This window comes from Musa acuminata, chromosome BXJ3-6 (genome assembly GCF_036884655.1).
Source record: "Musa acuminata AAA Group cultivar baxijiao chromosome BXJ3-6, Cavendish_Baxijiao_AAA, whole genome shotgun sequence".
NCBI classification, from domain to species: Eukaryota; Viridiplantae; Streptophyta; class Magnoliopsida; order Zingiberales; family Musaceae; genus Musa; species Musa acuminata.
In genome coordinates this window covers 4,404,988-4,423,014 of record NC_088354.1, presented here as the reverse complement: position 1 = coordinate 4,423,014, position 18,027 = coordinate 4,404,988, and the positions used below count along the sequence as shown (strand labels likewise).

The 18,027-nt window shown below is 36.4% G+C and overlaps 2 protein-coding genes across 9 annotated transcripts; one reads left to right on the top strand and one right to left on the bottom strand.

Moving 5' to 3' along the window:
• On the top strand, positions 1-4,082 carry LOC135641729 (tRNA (mnm(5)s(2)U34)-methyltransferase, chloroplastic-like). 2 transcript variants are annotated; one of them, XM_065157388.1, is made up of 7 exons: positions 1-175; positions 302-369; positions 520-665; positions 1,683-1,875; positions 2,095-2,168; positions 3,189-3,344; positions 3,753-4,082. In XM_065157388.1, exons 3-7 carry the CDS (start codon positions 595-597, stop codon positions 3,874-3,876), a joined length of 618 nt encoding a protein of 205 aa, XP_065013460.1. In that variant the 5' UTR covers positions 1-175; positions 302-369; positions 520-594; the 3' UTR covers positions 3,877-4,082. The 2 variants fall into 2 exon arrangements, with proteins under 2 accessions (XP_065013460.1, XP_065013459.1); XM_065157387.1 differs by lacking the exon at positions 520-665 and having other exon boundaries at positions 302-365.
• A 1,091-nt stretch (positions 4,083-5,173) lies between these two features.
• LOC135581810 (protein CHROMATIN REMODELING 35-like) lies at positions 5,174-17,570 on the bottom strand. 7 transcript variants are annotated; one of them, XM_065157357.1, is made up of 8 exons: positions 16,892-17,570; positions 16,034-16,132; positions 13,744-14,620; positions 10,681-10,935; positions 9,106-9,255; positions 5,853-7,618; positions 5,687-5,753; positions 5,174-5,586 (listed from the first exon to the last, which is right to left on the bottom strand). In XM_065157357.1, exons 3-7 carry the CDS (start codon positions 14,614-14,616, stop codon positions 5,750-5,752), a joined length of 3,048 nt encoding a protein of 1,015 aa, XP_065013429.1. In that variant the 5' UTR covers positions 14,617-14,620; positions 16,034-16,132; positions 16,892-17,570; the 3' UTR covers positions 5,174-5,586; positions 5,687-5,749. The 7 variants fall into 7 exon arrangements, with proteins under 7 accessions (XP_065013429.1, XP_065013432.1, XP_065013433.1 ...); XM_065157360.1 differs by having other exon boundaries at positions 13,744-16,132; positions 16,892-17,204; positions 17,350-17,570; XM_065157361.1 differs by having other exon boundaries at positions 5,697-5,753; positions 13,744-16,132.
• Positions 17,571-18,027: the final 457 nt, after the last annotated feature.

Below are 18,027 nucleotides of genomic sequence, written 5' to 3'. Positions count from 1 at the left end.
TCACCTCTTTCACAACCTCCCAAAATGGAAGCCCTAACCTTAATGTCGCCGCATTTCCGAAGGTTTACCGCCCCATTTCCTCTCCGATCTTTATTTCGTCGAAGCATATCGTTGAAGGCTCAGCTCTCGACGGGTTCCTCACGAAAATCCGGCGCCAAAGAGTTCCCTATCGCCGGTACTTTATGATGTAGTGCATGTTTCTTCTATTGCAACCCGCAAACTAATATATGAGCAATTGTGGCCACTGTTCTCTCCTTTTGATGATAAAATATCACTTTGTATCAATCTGTTTCGAATTTAGGAATGGAGGAAGCTTTTATGGGTTTTATCACCGGAAGGAAGAAAGCAACGGAGGTAGCTCACTCGTAGGTACAACAATCCTTTCTTATTTTTTCCTTTTGATGGTTTTCCATATGTTGTCAATGGAAAAATTCTTGAAGGGTTTCTGATTTACATACTTATTGAGTATAACTAGATATCCCAATTCATAAAATTGATGCAGATTTTCTAACATTCCAGGTTGTCAGGATGATATGTCCAGACGTTAGTGATAGAGGAGTATTTTAGAAATTAGGTTTTCTGCTTGTCATCAGGATGCAAATTTGTGGTTTTGGGGTAAAGTTGGTTTTTGGAGGATTTTCTTGCACCGGAAGTTTAAAAGTCTGGTACCTGCTTCTCACCAGCTACTTATCCCTGACATAGTTTACCAAAACCCTTTTGAAAAATATATGGAGCCTGTAGCATCTTACCGGGAATTGCGATACAGTGAAATGAATGCACAATTAACCTTTTGAATTTTATTGAAACAGATTTTTTACTTGATTTTTCAATCCAATAACATAGTTCTTTTGATATTTTTCCTGTGTGTTTAATGCGGGGATGATTGGTTCCATGTCTTCAGTATCAGTATGTATGTTATTTGGGCCATCTTAAAACCCATGGTGGTGGCATTACTGTTACCTATTGTTGACTTCTCAATTATGAGTTTCAAGTCAAAGGGACATGATGTATCATAATGTTGCCCTGTTATTTGCCTTTTCCTATTTATCCAATGACAGGACTGGAAGGTTTAGGATATATGCAATTAACTATTATTCTGCAAAATGGTTCTAGGAAATAGCAACACAAGTCACCAATTACCAAGTGTTCTCTGTGTATAGTCGTAGAAAGGAACATACTGATAAACCTTAAGACTTTCTATCAGCTAATGTATACGCAATGCCTTAAAAATGAGATTTAATTGGGTTGCTTGGCTTCCTTTTATATACAGATTAATCTTGTTTCAATCCTGTAGTCTTGTCTCTCTTGAATCTGGTGATCATGCTTAAGTACTTTCTGAGGTTACAGTCCTTTTCTAAATTATTTTTGGTACAAAAATATCTTTTATCACAATCATAAGCATCAAAGATGTATAGTTCCTATGTTAATAGCTTCAATTAATTCTGAAATTAATTTCTTGTTTATAATTATGTGGGTCTACTAATTTCTTTTTGGAATAACTATATTTTATCTTGTTAAATAAATTGCTGCATCGTCTCCCATTTCCTGTGAGCATAGTGGAGTTGCAAACAAAGGCACAAGGGACTATTGAACAAACTGCTAATACCTTGATATTCAGTTTGTTATATGAATAACAAATATGCTGATAAGTGCGTTCTGCTTTCATTCTTGTGGTTTATTAGGGTGTGGAAGAATATCATTCAGAAAGGAGACACTGTAATTGATGCAACATGCGGCAATGGTTATGACACGCTGGCATTGCTCACAATGGTAGCCGATGAATCAGGCAGGGGTTGTGTTTATGGAATGGACATTCAGCAAGAAGCATTGGACAACACTTCTGCTTTACTGGAAATATCAGTCGAGGAAAACAAGGTGCTAAAATTTTTACAACTATATTTCTCACTTGTTTTATTCCATTTTTCAAGAGAATAATGATATCTCTTGCTGAGAAATTTAGTCTTGAAGAAAAAAATCTTATTTGATAGTTCTTGGACCAAGATCTTGAAATTAGATTTTGTTGTACTTTTGAACTGCTTTTCCATTTTTAGATACCACTGAGCTACAAGTAACAGTTGACTTGTTTTATGGTAGAGGAAACTAGTGAAGCTCTTGAAGCTTTGTCATAGCAAAATGGAAGATATTGTTCAAAATGACAACTCTGTCAGGTAACCCAGCTATTTGAACTCAGTTACTATTATTGGAAACCCATATGTGCTGTCATACATACCATTATTTTCAGCAGTGACCTTGTCAATCCCATAACAACATTGGCCTATGTAGAGCATGAATTTGTCATGTATTTTTTGTGAAGAAAAATAACTCAATTGTTGTAGTATGAGCTCGAGCACTCTCTTCAAGTTACCATAAACATGATATGTCTTTTTGACATTGTTATTTAGAGAATCACTACATGTATATACATGTATCCGTCTGTATATGTGTGCATATTTACATATACATACTTGAGGTGACTTTAAGGTGTTGGTTTTGATTGTACTTTTGTCATGACATGCACACCTTCAAGAATAGATTTTGATTGGTTCAAGTTGTTTGATGTTCCCAATGTGTGAAGGGATTTTGGTAGAACCCATTTCGGGCCAGCTACTCAAGAAAGGCTGAAACTGCCTGACTTTGCTGCAAGTTGGAATTATGGAAGACTCCCTTTGGTCCATGATCAATTTAGCTACAATTTAGAGCAAAAGCTTTTATTAAGGGATCTTGTCTCAAATGACTAAGAGTGCTACTAAAAGTGTGATTACATTTTCAAACTGAGCTTATTATTCTCACACATTAAGTTGCTGATCTTAATCCATGTTATCAGATTAATTTATTTCTAACTATATCGGGAACAGGTTCCAGAGTATTTATTGTATGGTAGTTTCGAGCAAGTAAAATCTTAATGTTGAATTCTGGAATCTGGACCCTGCCATTCCGAAAAAGTTTAATTTTTCTATAAGAACATAAAGTGAGCTACCAAGGATATAATTTGGGGTACATGAAAAAGAATTGGTATATGCTTAAGCCAGGCAGCATCACTAAGACATTTTATTTTAGATCACTCTTGTTTTGTGTTTTAGGAAATATTTTTTTTTTTTATTTTGCTTAAACTTTCTTTTTTGCTGAAGTAACCTCCTGGTTTTACATCCGTTTATTGTTCACAAGAATTTCTGCTTGTTACAATTCAGACTTGTGGTATTCAATTTGGGCTATCTGCCAGGAGGAGACAAAGCAATTCTTACAACGCCAGGAACAACGCTGGCAGCATTGCAGGCTGCTGGTAGGGTACTGGGGTCTGGAGGACTTATCAGCGTCATGGTCTATGTTGGACATCCAGGCGGAAGGTAAATGTTTTACTTTTTATTTTTCTGCAGCCTGAGCAACCTAACATTCTGAATTTTGTCGTAATTCACAATTCAAAGAGCAGAGTCTCATCTTTTAGATATATATGATTACCTTCAAGTACAGCCTGCAAACTTCGTGATGAAGGCACAGTGTGTGATTCATCATTTACAATATCGTGTGTCCTCCTTTCTTTTAATGTTAATGCATAACCTTACGGAGGTTCCTACTTTCCAAGGCGTAGTTATTTTCCTACTTTCAGTCACTAGTTACTCCCTCTCATATTGAACTTTGTTGTTGCTTTAGCTCTTTAGTAGCTTGAGTGTATACAACCAAACAACACGATGAACTATAGCATGCATTAACGTATGAATTCAGATGCTTTATGATGTTTATATTTCATTATGCAGGGATGAACTGGAGAGCATCCAAGGTTTTGCATCTGGTCTGCCTGTTGAATCCTGGGCAAGCTTTAAATTGGAAATGCTTAATCGACCAACTGGCCCTGTTCTTATTCTTATTTTCAAGAAGTGAAATGACTTGCAAGAGTTCTGTTTCCAGGAAGGAAAATGTTTGAACCTCCAGGAAGAGAACTTATTGTAAGCTATCGAGCACGTTGGCAATTTTATATAGCAACTTTCTATTGTCGTATTAGTACCTCTCATCAAGCCATGTAAAAATAAATAACAAACACTAAAATTTTTTATATTATTATTATATATACGTCATTTTTTAGCTTATTATAGGAATTCTTAATCACAGGTTCTCTCTAACATCTCACAAGCTGTAGGCTTGGAGATTCTACCAGGGGTGATTCGGGAATTAGAAAGAAGAAGATGATTAGCCTACCAAGATCTTAAAAATTATGTCCATCTCGCAGTTGATAATAAAAAATATATAAACTTACCAAGTAAAGATGCTTTGTCCGTCGTCATGTCAAAGGGCTTATAATGAGGTATGTAGTTGATTATTTTTAATATTTCAAGCTTTATATTTAAAAAAAATTATATTGAGATCTTTATAGTTATAAAAATAAAATATTTAAATTTATTTATTTTAATAATATTAATTTTATTATTAAAAATATAAAAATAAAAAATAAAAAATAATTTTAACATTCTAATTGGTGACGACGGACAATATCGATGGTAGCAAATGACGACATCACTCGGACGACATCACTCGATAGGCGCTTTATATCGATGGTTGTTGTGGATGAGAATAGTTGATAGACGCTTTATATCTACGTCAATGTTGACATAGTTACTGAGCAACCGTCAATGTTGACATAGTTGCTGAGTAACCCTTTCGTCACTCGATAATTACGTCAATGTTGACGTAAATGCAAAACGATCTTCATCTTTCGTTGTCGCTTTCCTCAACCACGACAATTACCCACGACTCTCACCAATACTATCTATCATCCACCATCATTAACTGAAACATTAAAATTATATTTTAACCTTTATTTTTATATTTTTGTATTCATAAAATTAATAATATTAAAATAAATAAATATAGATGTTTTACTTTCATAATTATAAAAATATCAATGAAACTGAAATATTAAAAATAATTAACTATAGGAGATAATTTATAAATTAATTCAAGATATACCCAAACTTAGATTACGAAGTGCTTGTGTAAATAAGAAAAATATAAACTTAAATAAATAACATTAAACCAAATAAAAATGTTTCACCTTCGCCATGAAACGAGGATAGAGGCATTCTTTCGATGAACGAGTTTCAAGTCTGCTACAACACTCACAGGACGGAACACCAAGAAATGGGGAGATGATGGCAACACGGCAGGGTATAAGCAACAGCTGTAGACCAAAAGGATATATATATTCGACTTAACATCAGACAGTATTAACTTGTAGATGGCGATATTGTATCAAAATATTTGGCATTAGCCATTGACAAGTCATTTTATATACACGTCTTGCATTTAGAGGGGCTATTGATCCCAAAACATCTACAGTGCGAGCTCAACAGCACACTCAACAAAATGGTAGATAGTATTAATGCATCTCGATGACAAACAGTCACCAACAAGAACAAAACAGATATCAGCAACCATGAACACATCTTTTTTACACATCATCAAGAGAAGTAGAACGCCAGCAACGATCATCTCTCTAGTAGCTTTGCAGTCGATTCAAACAGCCAACAAGTCAAACTTTTACATGTATCTTGAAAAGGGAGAGTTCATAATGCGACCAGTAAGTACCATGAAGACCTGAACATGGGAAGAACATGATTTATCACTTCTAGATATGAAAATTGTGCATTATAGAAAAAGACTGCAAGGTCAAAAAATTAGAGTTGGTATGATGTACAATGTCAGACCATCTGAAGATCCTACAATCTGTCGTATGCTCTCCCACGCATCAGCCAAAGAATCACCTGTATTATCGTATCAACGTCAATCAACAACATGCAAAAATTGCATTTGAATGCAGTAAAAAATATTAACTCAGACGTAGACCAAGTACGGGAACTAACCTTCTGTACACCGCCTTGATATCTTCTCCTATGATAGGACTTTCCAAGAACAAATCTTCACAGCTAGCCAAATCAACCTCGTCTAACTCAAAGTTCTGATGGCCACAATACTCACTCCACTCGAACCACATCTTTGAGATGAACTCCTTGCTAAAGGAGGTATAATGAAATTCCTCCTCCGGAGAATCAGCTGCAACTAACCTGTAAATATATACTTTCTTCAGCTGGCCAGGCCGAAATGCACGCCCAATAGCTTGGCGGGTGACAGATGGATTAAAGTGAACATCCAAGATGACAACTCTAGATGCACCTACAAGTGAGATGCCTTCCCCACAAGCCTTGATTGAACCAAAGAAAACCTTAGCATCAGGGGAGTTGTTAAATTGCTCCATCGACCACTCTCTTTGCTCAGAAGTCGAATCACCAGATATCATAAAAATTTCTTTTCCTAAATGCCAACCCTTGGTTTTAACTATTAGCCTTTCCAAAAATTTTAGAGGTAGAATGTATTGACTGAAGGCAAGTAGTTTCTCTCCAGCGGATTCAGCCAGAGACAAAATGTTGAGGAAAAATTTTGTTTTAACCCCATCTCTGATATTAAGAGATTCTAACAAGCTATCGATCTTATCATCGTTGAAAAATGCGACCCTGTCCCCAGAAGCCTTTTCTGCTGTGTCATACAAGTGAGGATGCATATAGACAGCACTACCCATAGAGGTTCTTTTGAACTTCTCAAACTTGGCAAGTTTTTGAACATACACTCTTTGCTTAGCACTGAGGTTCAAGAGGACAGTGAAATCCACGAGACCAGGCAGCTCTTCCAAGAAATCACCCTTATAATAATGAAGAACGTCCTTGGTTAATTCTCGAAGGTCTCGTATAACAGTAACTTTTCTTTTGAAATTCTCATCATGCTGCAGTGTTTCCTCAACCAAATCATAGAAAGCGTTGTCCACACTACTCTTAGAGAGCTTTCTACCTCCTGATATATATATTCTACTTAGGACTCGCTTGACAATGACTCGGGAAGTCTCCATCCTCAAAAACTTAGGGCGCACAAGATTCAAAATATTGAAGACCTCCCTAACATGATTCTGAAATAGGGTTCCTGAAAGTACTACTTTTCGAGGAGTCTGCACCTTTGCAAGTGAATCAAGCACGAATGTGTCCTCATTTCTTGGAGTGTGGCCTTCATCCAATATCAGAAGGCTGGGGATTTTCAGCAGCATTTCCCGACATGCAGCAGAGACCTTGCTGTTTTCTTTATCATAAATGATATTCGTAAATTGTTTATAACCCAAAAAAAGAATGCTTTTATTCTCTTGCCAAAGCTTTAACACTTCCAATTGCTGAGATCTGTTATCAGCTTTAGAGGAGTAGAAATCATAGATGGGTAAATCCTCAACCTGCCACCGTTGGAACTCTTTCTTCCATGTAGGCAAAATACCCTTAGGAAGGATAACCAAAGGCTTCTTCAATGGATACTTAGCCAAGAAACTCTGGATGAAGCTTATAAGCATGAAGGTTTTCCCAGACCCCGGCGCATGAGCCAAAATACATCCTCCTGGTTTATCTGTAACCAAGTTCTTAACCAAGAAATTGAAGCCTTCTAGCTGATGCGGCTTCATTTGCTTCAGATGCCTTGGATGAATAGATAATTCGGCAACAATAAAATCATCCTCTGAAACTTCAAGGCCAGAGTAGTGAGCCACTAGATCCTTAGAGTTCCCTGGCCCAGTCAAGTATGTCCTTGTTGCACGTGAGCCCTGAGAAGGAAACAGCAAGACAACTGATAATACACATTTCATGAACAAAAATTGCTAAAACATTTTACATGAGAAGCTAGAATTTATTGAAATCATTATTCACAACCATAATATTTCCATGCATTAAACAATGACAATCAGCAGCTGCTCTAATATGATTGTTTTAACATGATATGGTTCAACTAGCAAAAGCAACACAATTAGACAATTTGTCTATTCCCAAATAGAACTTCAGATTTAAGGAACATGGTATGAAATAGAAAGAAAAAAAAAAGATGATGAAACAAAATGATACATAAGGAAATGGAAACCCACGAAAATGATCTTATCAGGAAAAGGCAACATGATTGGAGGAACAAGAAATATAGAAAGGATTTCAGCTTACAATTTTCAACTAGTATAATGAACTACTATTTAATTGGACTTGAGGTTCTTTTAGGTAGCTCCTCTAGACAAGCTAGTTAGTTGGAGATGTGTCGGTGCATCTTTGTAAGCTCCTCTTAGTTGAGATATCACACAAAGGGATCAATACAATCAACTACTATCCTAAATTATCAATAACATATAACAATTTCGAGCTGCCACTATGTGCCGCAAAATTCTGACATACAATTTTCTAGTTGTGGTAAACTTGAGTTGCACAAATCCCTCTCTTTTGCATCTCTGATGATGGATTGTTGGGGTATCACACTATACTCCTTTGCCCATGTAGATTAGATCACAATGCCCATAATTTAAACTCTAGTAAAAGGAAATTTCAGGCACTACAAGCCCCACTTCTACCACTTGCATAACATGTATAACAAACCTAAACAGCCTACTATCTAAATACCTTACATGGGGTAGGCCTACTGAAATGAACCAAACATTATTAACCTAGGTTGCCAACCATATGCCTCTTTAAAACTTTTTGTTTTCTCTTGTATCAGTTTGCAATTATCAGAGCATCACAATCTCCCTCATTCAAATGGTAACGTCCCCGTTAGGACCATTATACAAGAAATCCCATAACTGATTAAGGTTAGCAAGATGCATTAACATTATGCACCATTAGCTTTAATAGATAGTAGGCACTCACCAAATTTGGCATCAGTGGACTAGCACAAGGTGGTATTGATGTTCACACCTATAATTTAGCTCCTATGTGTTCAAAGCAAATTTGTCAATAGTGTGGTATAATGTAAAGGACAACAATGGCAATAAGTTAACTTGAAAGTAGAACCTATTCTATAAGGCTATTCTACCTCTAAACCAATTGTATCATGTCGTGATCCTTGATAGAGACAAACACTACAAGATGTCAAATGGCACGATTGCTTAAGAACGCATTTACAATTACAGATGATGCACTCTTCAAGGCCTAATTATAGAAAGTATAGGAGAGATGTTATTGATTGAATAAAATTTTGCCGAATATAAGTATCCAAACATGTACGCAGAAAAAATCTCTCTACAAGAAGTAATGTATGTATTATTGGTGCACATACCTTCGTCCACTGGAAATCAAATATTGTATCTATCCTCTTCTGAATAACTCCACAAATACGACAAACAAGGCCAAAGTCATCTTGGAGCAAGTACGAATGGTTACATTCTTCTTCTTGTTGCACAAGTGCTTGATCATCTGATGTATCAATCTAGATACAAAAGAAAAGATAATCAATAAGACTAAAGGAAAAGCATTGAGTTTGATGTATGTTGATGAGAATTATATAGAACCTACAAAAAGACATTACAACCCTATGGCACTCTCTGGATTAACTTCAACATATATCATACAGGATATGCTCATAAAATCTATAATCGAATTGACGCTATGGCTTCTTTGACTAATCTCAAATAGACATGTTCTAGCATACACTGAGTATACTGGGCTGATCAATTTATACTTGACTAATCTCAAGTATATGTAGGACCAGTATACCGGCTAGTATTACCGGTCTGACCAATGATGATATCTGACCATATAGTTCAGTGCTATGACATATATCTAGCTACCAATTCGTATTTGTTTTTTATTATTAATTCAATAATATATTACCCAATAAACTGATATCATACCTTTTAACAAATTTGAATCTTTTAGCTTCTGTTATGTAAGTTCTAGTATCAAACAGTTTACAATTTCTACATGTATCATGCTATTAAAAGTATGTGGTAAAGGAAAAAGTGAGAGAACTTGAATCCCAATACAAATCCATTACTAGTAATTATATAAATGTCAATGAGGATATATGCCGTAATATAATAGTTTGATAACAAAGAAAAAAGAATAAATTATTACACGACCATGTATTCACTACTTGAAACTTGTGCAAGGACACATCCATGGTGCATTAATTAACATAAATCATGGTGAAGGTTTCCTGGTGGATGCAATAACAGGGGCTTAATCTAAAGTCTGAAGTCCCAAAAAGGGAGCCCAAACAAACATCCTAAGCTACTACTGACCTGACAAAGAAGATGTCATCAAGGATGTGACTGGGGACCTAACAAGGATGATCATCATAAGGATACAAGTGGGGAAGATTTGGTTGATGGGCACCTCAATATTGTTCCACTGGATAACAAAGAAAGAATGGATCTTTATGTTAAGACAGTAAGCGTTGAAGCATTTTAGACCATGTTAAGAAAGCTCACTCCTAAAAGGTTATAAGCCACTACATTACTTGCTGTAATAATATAACTTGTTAAAGATGATAGGTTTGACTTCAAGCACTTGCCCTTGACTAGCATCGAATTAAAAGGCCTTGTCACTTAAGTTCATTGACTCTTGCAGGAAGAAACTTGAGTATAATTCTCTAGATCATGGTAAACAAACTGACTAAATCTGGACCTTTCAATTATTCATTTAATTAGTTTTTCATCAATACAAGCACCTGCACCCTACAGTTCTTCAAATATTAATTAACTCAAATATAATCCTATAGAAAAGTAGTTACCTGAAGGAAAGTCATTTTTGTTCAACGATGCAACATGGAAATTGCAAAATAAACCACAAATACAAAGCTAATTGTGAAAGAATATGCAACAAAGGAAATAGAAAATAGCAACATAATAACCTTTGAATATTCCATTGCTAATGACATGTCTTTCCAAAGATCTTCCAGACCATCACTTTGTGATGATACTTTGTCAACTTCATAAAGGCTTCCCATGCCTGATGAGATATCTTCGATTGCCATCGAGGAAACAAATTTTGGATTGCCATCACATTCCTTCTCTTTATTCATTTCAGCATTAGAATCCAGAGTCTTTACTACATTAGGAGCTTCAGCAGCTTGTCTCTCACATCTCATTTCCATATTCTTTTCATCCTAAAATGATGCACAAGCATAAAATCAAATATCATAATCTTGCAATGCAAAATCAATAAAAATATTATATAGCTGAACTAACTTCATAAATGGCAATTGCTTCTGCCTCGACTAAAAAAATTGGAACAGAATTTAAGCAGGAAGTTAGATGCAAATTTCTTGAAAAAATCACTGATAAAAATAAACCTAGAAACTCATAGAAGTGATATGGAAACACAAAATACATTTATCGAGGTGGTTTTCTAAATCTCGAATAGGTAACAAAAGCATCTCAAGTAAGAACAAGCAAAAGATAAGAGCCTCACCACAAGCATGATTAAATTATTCAGAATATAATATCAGGCTTTCTTATTTGCACGAAAAAGTTGCATCAACAAGATTTCAATGTAAGCTCTTTATCTGGTGCAGCATGATTCAGAGAACTTGATTATGTTTTATCTGGGTAAACAAGTTTTGACTTGTCTGACATTTCTAGTTGCAGCAGTCCCATATTATCATAATTTGACTAATCGGTCAGTCAACAAAGTTCAAATTTCTACAAAAGACTAGGACTGAGACAAAATAGTACAGCCTTATCTTCAATTGGAAAGTCCTAATGACACCAAACTTACCAGATTGACTCCAAATGACACTGGGAGATGGACAATTGAAATGAAGATTTAAGCCTTTTAGAACTCCTTCTTGGAGTATAAAACTGCTGGCTGACAAGCCCTTGGTTGCATAGCAGCATGTTTGGGGCTACTGCCCTTCCTTACCTAACTTGGTTGCAAAAGGAGAAAGAATATTAAATGGGTAGCTGGGTTGTATTAAAGCTACCAAGATACCATAGATAGAGCCATTCTGGGTAAAACAAGCCATAGCACAAATTGTCTTCGATTCTATGGCCCATTCAAGGTGGTTGTACACTTATAGGATCAAAAGGTTATAGGTTCCAGTTGATAGTAAATGCTTACATCCATGATCCCTTCCACGTCTCAGAGCTTAAGAAATACCAAAGAAAGTTGTAATAGATGCTAATTTAAGAAGTGTTGCATATACAATGGAGATGCTACACAAGTGGCACTTAAGAAGCAACTTATACACTGTAGTTTTGATCCATTATAGTGATCATTCAAAAGAAACCATCTAAGAAATTGAAAACAATGTTATACAGAACTTCCCATAAGCATCATTCTGGGGACAAGATCAGCCTAAGACAATTACTATTTACTATGATGCAAATTCTTGATGATAAGAAGGCTTCTTCCTTATGCCAACACCAGCAAAAAGGAAGCTAACTGACCACATGCCATGTAATCACTCCAATATAGTATGGGAACCCTCATCAACATCTAGTCTATCACACCTCCAGAGGTCACTATAATTGTATAGGGATTGACCGGGTAACAAGGCCTAGTCTATTGGAGGTAGGACAACAGCAGTCCAAACAACCTTCTTTCACTTTGAGTTTGCACCAAAGTTAGTCAAATTGACAATAAATCACACAGGAAGGTCAACTCAAACGAGTTTAAGCCTTTTTGGACTCCTAGTTAGAGACTAAGAAGGGTGACCTAAGCCTGGTCATCCAAGGCTACGCAACCAGCACCAGAAGGTCAACATTGGATGATCATCCAGGCCCCATTAATCCTGTATGACATAGATATCAGATACAATGAAAAGGAGTCCACAAATAAAATTGATCTATGGACCTCAGGACTATAAAATCGAGTTATAAACTTGATAACACTCGCTGTTATAGAGTTCCTCTTTATCTTTCTTCTCTTTTCGTCTCTCTCTTCTCTCCCTTTTCTTTCTTGAAGGACACCTTATTTCCTAAAGAATCAAAAGTTCCAGTAGCTTTTGTTTCTATCTCATTCCTAGGAGAACACCACAAAGAAAAGTTACAGAACTATGGCCATTCCAAAGCACACAATGTGGAGTTACCCCATTTTACATTAACATATTATTTCGCTTTGGCCCCTGAGTTACTAGAAGATAAGATACTATCATGAACCTCATTTTCAAAGACAAAGAACCAGAGTATCTACTAATCACATGTTATTTTACACTCAAATTTCATGAATACTTCTTTTCGAAGTTCAGACAACAATTTCTAGCTTCCTTGAGCCTGTCAACTTTTTGCAGATTTACTGTCCATTTGCCGCAAGATCCAGCTTGTTTCTATGACATGTAACCGATGATCCTTCTTTATTTGAAGAGAATTGTTCTAGACATTTAGAAAATACTACATATGGGCACATACAACCAAGTTAAAATACCAGCTGGTTCCTAGTTGATGGACTTTCAGTATAAATTCACCCATGATTATTAGTATATTTCATTTCTAGAGAGCTAATTGGCATGCATTCTCAGTGGATGTCTGCTACAGACTGCATGACTACACAGATATGGCATATGACAAAGATTGTGTTTCAATCTTTAATATCATGAAACTGAGATAGACGATATCACGAATAATTCTGAGAATTAACCAGAAACAGTATGTCAACAAGAAGGGGTCAAGCTAAAATATCTATGCAAATGAAAACCTTTCTTCTTCAAAGAATGCACATGAGTTTTTATAAGTTTGTCTTGCACCATCAAATTATTAGTTCAAAACATCCAGATCTGACTTGGGTCACCACTTTCTTTAGGTCAAATAATGTAGAATTCAATTTTCTATATGTCCTTTCCAAATATAATAACTGTACATTTTTGGCAAGTAAAGGTAACAATGTAGGGACATGAAGGTTAAGAGATGGTCACGCATGCACATCATATCTGTGCAAATTGAAGTAATTGCTTCAAGGTAATACACCGAATACTTACAACAACATCTTGAAACCGCTGCTTCTCATCGACTGTCTGTAAGACCACCTTTTCAAAATGAACAGAAGGCTGCCAGTTTGGTTTAAAATTAGTAGCACAAACTGATCTTCCAATTCCTTGGTCATATGGAACTAGTTGATACAAGTTAACTTCTTGTGCTAACTTGCTGGCTCGTGATATGTGCTTCTGGATTTGACTTGCCAGTGATGCTCCAAATTCCAAGACCTCATGATCAGGGTGGCAATCATATTTTGTTTTGCCTTGATGGCTTGCATCTTCTTCGTCTGAATCTACAATTATGACTGTGGTTTCCTCTTTGTTGTCTTCATCTACTGGGGGTGTATTCAATGGGCCATGTGCAGCATCTGACTTTCCCTTCCGCGTTACAGACTCAAAATCACTGGAATGTAGTGAGATATTCCCAACAGCATCCTGTGTCTGTTCTACAGGTATTCTGACAGGGTTAGCAGCACCTTCCATGGTATCAACTTCCAGATCGATTATATCATGAGATAAGTTATCACCATGTTGACCTGACTTCATCTGATTCTGCCTTGTTGATAAATTAGCAGAAGTGCTTCCACCACCCTGAAAAGTTCTAGATGCTATACTTGGCTGTAACGCAGATAAAAAATTGATTACCTGCATCCTCTGAGAATGAAGAGCTTCATATTCTTTGGTTACACTCCCATACTTACCATCTTCTAACCTTTCCAGAAGATTGGTTAAAGCAAAATCATTTGAGTAGTCAATAACCTTAGAAGAGCCTCCAATCTTTCCATGGTTAAGAGGTGGAGTTTTCAAATTTGATATGCAATTATCGTTGCTATCCTCATTGTTAATTTTCCTCCTCTTGTGTCCTTGAAAATGCATATCTCTAAAAAGTAGTGTGCTTTAAGATGTTAGAAAGTTTTTTTTTTTTAACCATTAGTAACCAAGAACAAGAAAAGAAGTGTACATAAATTACATAAATATGTGAGACATGCAGTTAATTCAGAAATCTGAAGGTCACTCAACTAAAAAATTACAAGCATATTAGTTCAAACCAAAAATAATATGATTAACTCATTTGACTTCCAAAAAAAATATAAGTATCTCATATTCTGAGTCCCGGCTTCAGAAAACATTTCACATTCAAGTTCAAATGTATTTCAAAAGAATGGCCAGAGACCACAGGCACAATCATAAGGACAATAAAAGTGGCTTGGGTTAGTAGGTTATCAGGTTGAGTCAGAACAATCAATATCAGAGAGGAACTATTGCTAAAGGCATGTCACAAAGCTGCAATTGTGGTATGATGCATGTCCCACATGTTGTAAAAAATGATTCTAGGCTAGATTCAAATTGGTATATACATGAAGATGTAATTGTGGTTTCATGCATGTCCTACATGTTGCCTAAAAAAATTGATTCTGGCCACATTCAAATTAATATATCTTGACCATATAAGTACGTGTCCGTCTATATGTATTGATAATTTTGTGAAAAGTAAAAAAAGGAAAATTTCTGCAGATTTCTATATTTTGAAAATTAAATTGCTGCAGCTGGTATATGTTTCATTGACTAATTAATTACCAACACCCCCTATAGTTTCTCTCACTGATTGCCCTTGCATACATCTCAATATATATTTCTGTTACTAGATAGCATTCAATTTGCATAATCACACAGCATAAAATTTGCTAAGTTTCTTAAATTTAGTTCATTTGATATGCCATATATTGGATACAGATACTCTGGAACATATTATTACAGTCGCACCATGGTATAGATAAGACAGCATATCAAGTTTATATAGATTAACAAATCTACATTGTGATTCTCTAGTGAGCCAATTTGAGAATAAAAACATGACCTAAGGCATAATAATTATCCAATGGATCAAGTATAACTTTTGATGTGTAGTGCAAGATTAAATAGATGATAAGATAGATCCAGTTATTTTAGACACTAACCACTAGGGGAAAAAGGTTTTACAATCTAAAACTTGTTGAAGTAAATGATAATACCAGGATCAAAGACACAACCAGTTAAAGAATGGAAACTTAGACTGTTTTATAAACATTCTAAAATTTATTCCAATATAATTGGAAGTGTTGACCATTTAGAAAGGTTTTTCACTTTGCTAACAAAGCAAACAATTAACATGCACTTTTACTGTCAAATTGTTCCTATTAAATGGGTGGTCCAATTCACACTAATGAACAATGATTCTAAAAGAACGAAATCAGTAATGAGAACAGTTCTGAATTAGCACCGTTATAGCTCAATGGTCAAGACATAATATTACCAGTGTAGTCAAGTGTAGTCAAAGATGCTAGGAACTAATTGGTGCCAAGGTGCCAAAACACCTGAGTTGCTAGCGATCGCCCAAGTGCACCGAGGTGCCCTGGATATTAAAATTTTAAAATTGTATATCATTATTAATAAATATGATAACTAAAATAAAAATAATACATCAAATTAGATTCATTTAAAGTAATAAATTATATTATCCAAATGTAATGACAAAAGTGACAAAACTATGAAGTAGCAAGGAGCCAATGACAAATTCAATCATTTACAATATTAACAAAAAAGAAAAAAAGAACATAGGTGGCGGAGGATGGAGAGGGGGTTGCAGTCAGTTGGGAGGGAAGGAAGGAGCTCTCGTTGGAGGAGGAGAGGGGGCTGTCGGGGTATGTGAGAGGTGGGTTGCTGTCGGTTGGAAGGGAAGCAGGGAGGAGGAGTAGACGGCGGAGGAGGGAGAGGGAGCTGTTGGAGTATGGGAGGGGTTTCTGTCGATTAGGAGGGGAAGAGGGAGGAGGAGGAGGAGGAGGAAGGAGAAGGGGCTGCCAGGATCCGAGAGCAGGGAGGAGGAGCAAGGCGAGCAATCAGAGGATAAAAAACAAAAATAGAATCGCACAGAGTGGGAATCCATATGCAACATTTTACTGAGGGCGGACAAAGAACCGGTTGTGTGGGGGACCAAATATCCGAGATGGAGAAAGAGAACGTTCCCCACGGAAACAACTCGGGGGACAGCTAAGGAGGGGGAACTCAGGGGGACGCGGCTACGGCGGAGGAGGAAGGAGAGGGGTTCCGTCGGGGTCCGGGGGAGGGGGAGGAGGGCGATGACGAAGGAGAAGAGAGAACGAGATAGAGTTACCGAATAACAGCCCGCCGGAGATCGCACGGAAGCCTCTCGCCGAAGGAAGATGCCGCCGTTCGCCGACGGAGAGGAAGACGTCGTCGCCCGACAACAGAACAGGTAATGTGCTCAGAACGTCGTCGCCGTCGTTCGTCGTGGTCTCTCGCAGTGATTCGGTAATGTGCTCAGAACATTTACCACATTTGGGGTAGCTGTCCAAATGACAACAGAAAGAAAACCAAAACAGAGAGAGAAATAGTGGACTCTCACAGTGATTAGGTAATGTGCTTAGAACATTTACCCCATTTGGGGTAGCTGTCCAAATCGTGGTCTTCAAACTCAAACAACAACAGAAAGCAAGAGAGACCAAACATTAGATCATGACATACAACCACATTAGATGAAAAATCCGAACCAGCAACATGAACACAAACACAAGAATATGCACGATTCGTCAAAGCTTCGTCGAAACTCACCCGTAAAATGCAGAAGAAGAATGATCGAAGAGAACACAACAGACGAGAGGGCAATCGGTCGAGGGTTTTACGAGGAGCTCTCTGCCCTCACGGCGCGGCCTCAAGATCTACAGAGATGCCGCCTGATCAGCACCACAAAAGCCATTGTCTCTTTCCGTGCTGCCAATCAATCGTTCCAGGTTCTTAGGTCGATTCCATGAAAAAGGTGACTGTGGGAACTAATCGCTGACATAATAGTTATGTTCGAAGCGAGGTAAACAAGAATACATTTTAGGGCTAAAAAGGTTTATTTTATAATTTATTCATATCTAAATTAATTTTTTTCTTTTTTTTTTTACATAACATAACTCATAATAAATTATTAATATAATAATATATATAATTTAAGTAAAAAAAAAAAAGTTAAGATTCATTTTAACTATTATGATTTTGATCATAAACCACTTAAACCCTAATGATTTATTTATATTTAAAATAATTTATATATTTTAAAAAATATAGTATATATGTCTCTTCCATCGAGTTAATAAATGTTAGACTTTACTTACGTAGCATGTTGGCTTATAATAAATTATTTAATATAATAATATATAATTTAAGTTTTAAAATAATTGAGATTACCATCAATGACGAGATGAGACATCGTCATGGAAGCGACCACACAGCATTGAGCCATTG

What these genes read in the sequence shown, in the direction of transcription:
- LOC135641729 (XM_065157387.1), top strand. Translation starts at nt 25, where the DNA reads ATGGAAGCCCTAACCTTAATGTCGCCGCATTTCCGAAGGTTTACCGCC. An exon ending in GCAACGGAGGTAGCTCACTC is followed by an intron (nt 366 to 1,682) that starts GTAGGTACAACA and finishes GTGGTTTATTAG; the next exon opens with GGTGTGGAAGAATATCATTC. An exon ending in GTTGGACATCCAGGCGGAAG is followed by an intron (nt 3,345 to 3,752) that starts GTAAATGTTTTA and finishes TTCATTATGCAG; the next exon opens with GGATGAACTGGAGAGCATCC.
- LOC135581810 (XM_065157361.1), bottom strand. Translation starts at nt 14,616, where the DNA reads ATGCATTTTCAAGGACACAAGAGGAGGAAAATTAACAATGAGGATAGC. An exon ending in TAGCAATGGAATATTCAAAG is followed by an intron (nt 9,256 to 10,680) that starts GTTATTATGTTG and finishes TTTTGTATCTAG; the next exon opens with ATTGATACATCAGATGATCA. An exon ending in TTGATTTCCAGTGGACGAAG is followed by an intron (nt 7,619 to 9,105) that starts GTATGTGCACCA and finishes TTTCCTTCTCAG; the next exon opens with GGCTCACGTGCAACAAGGAC.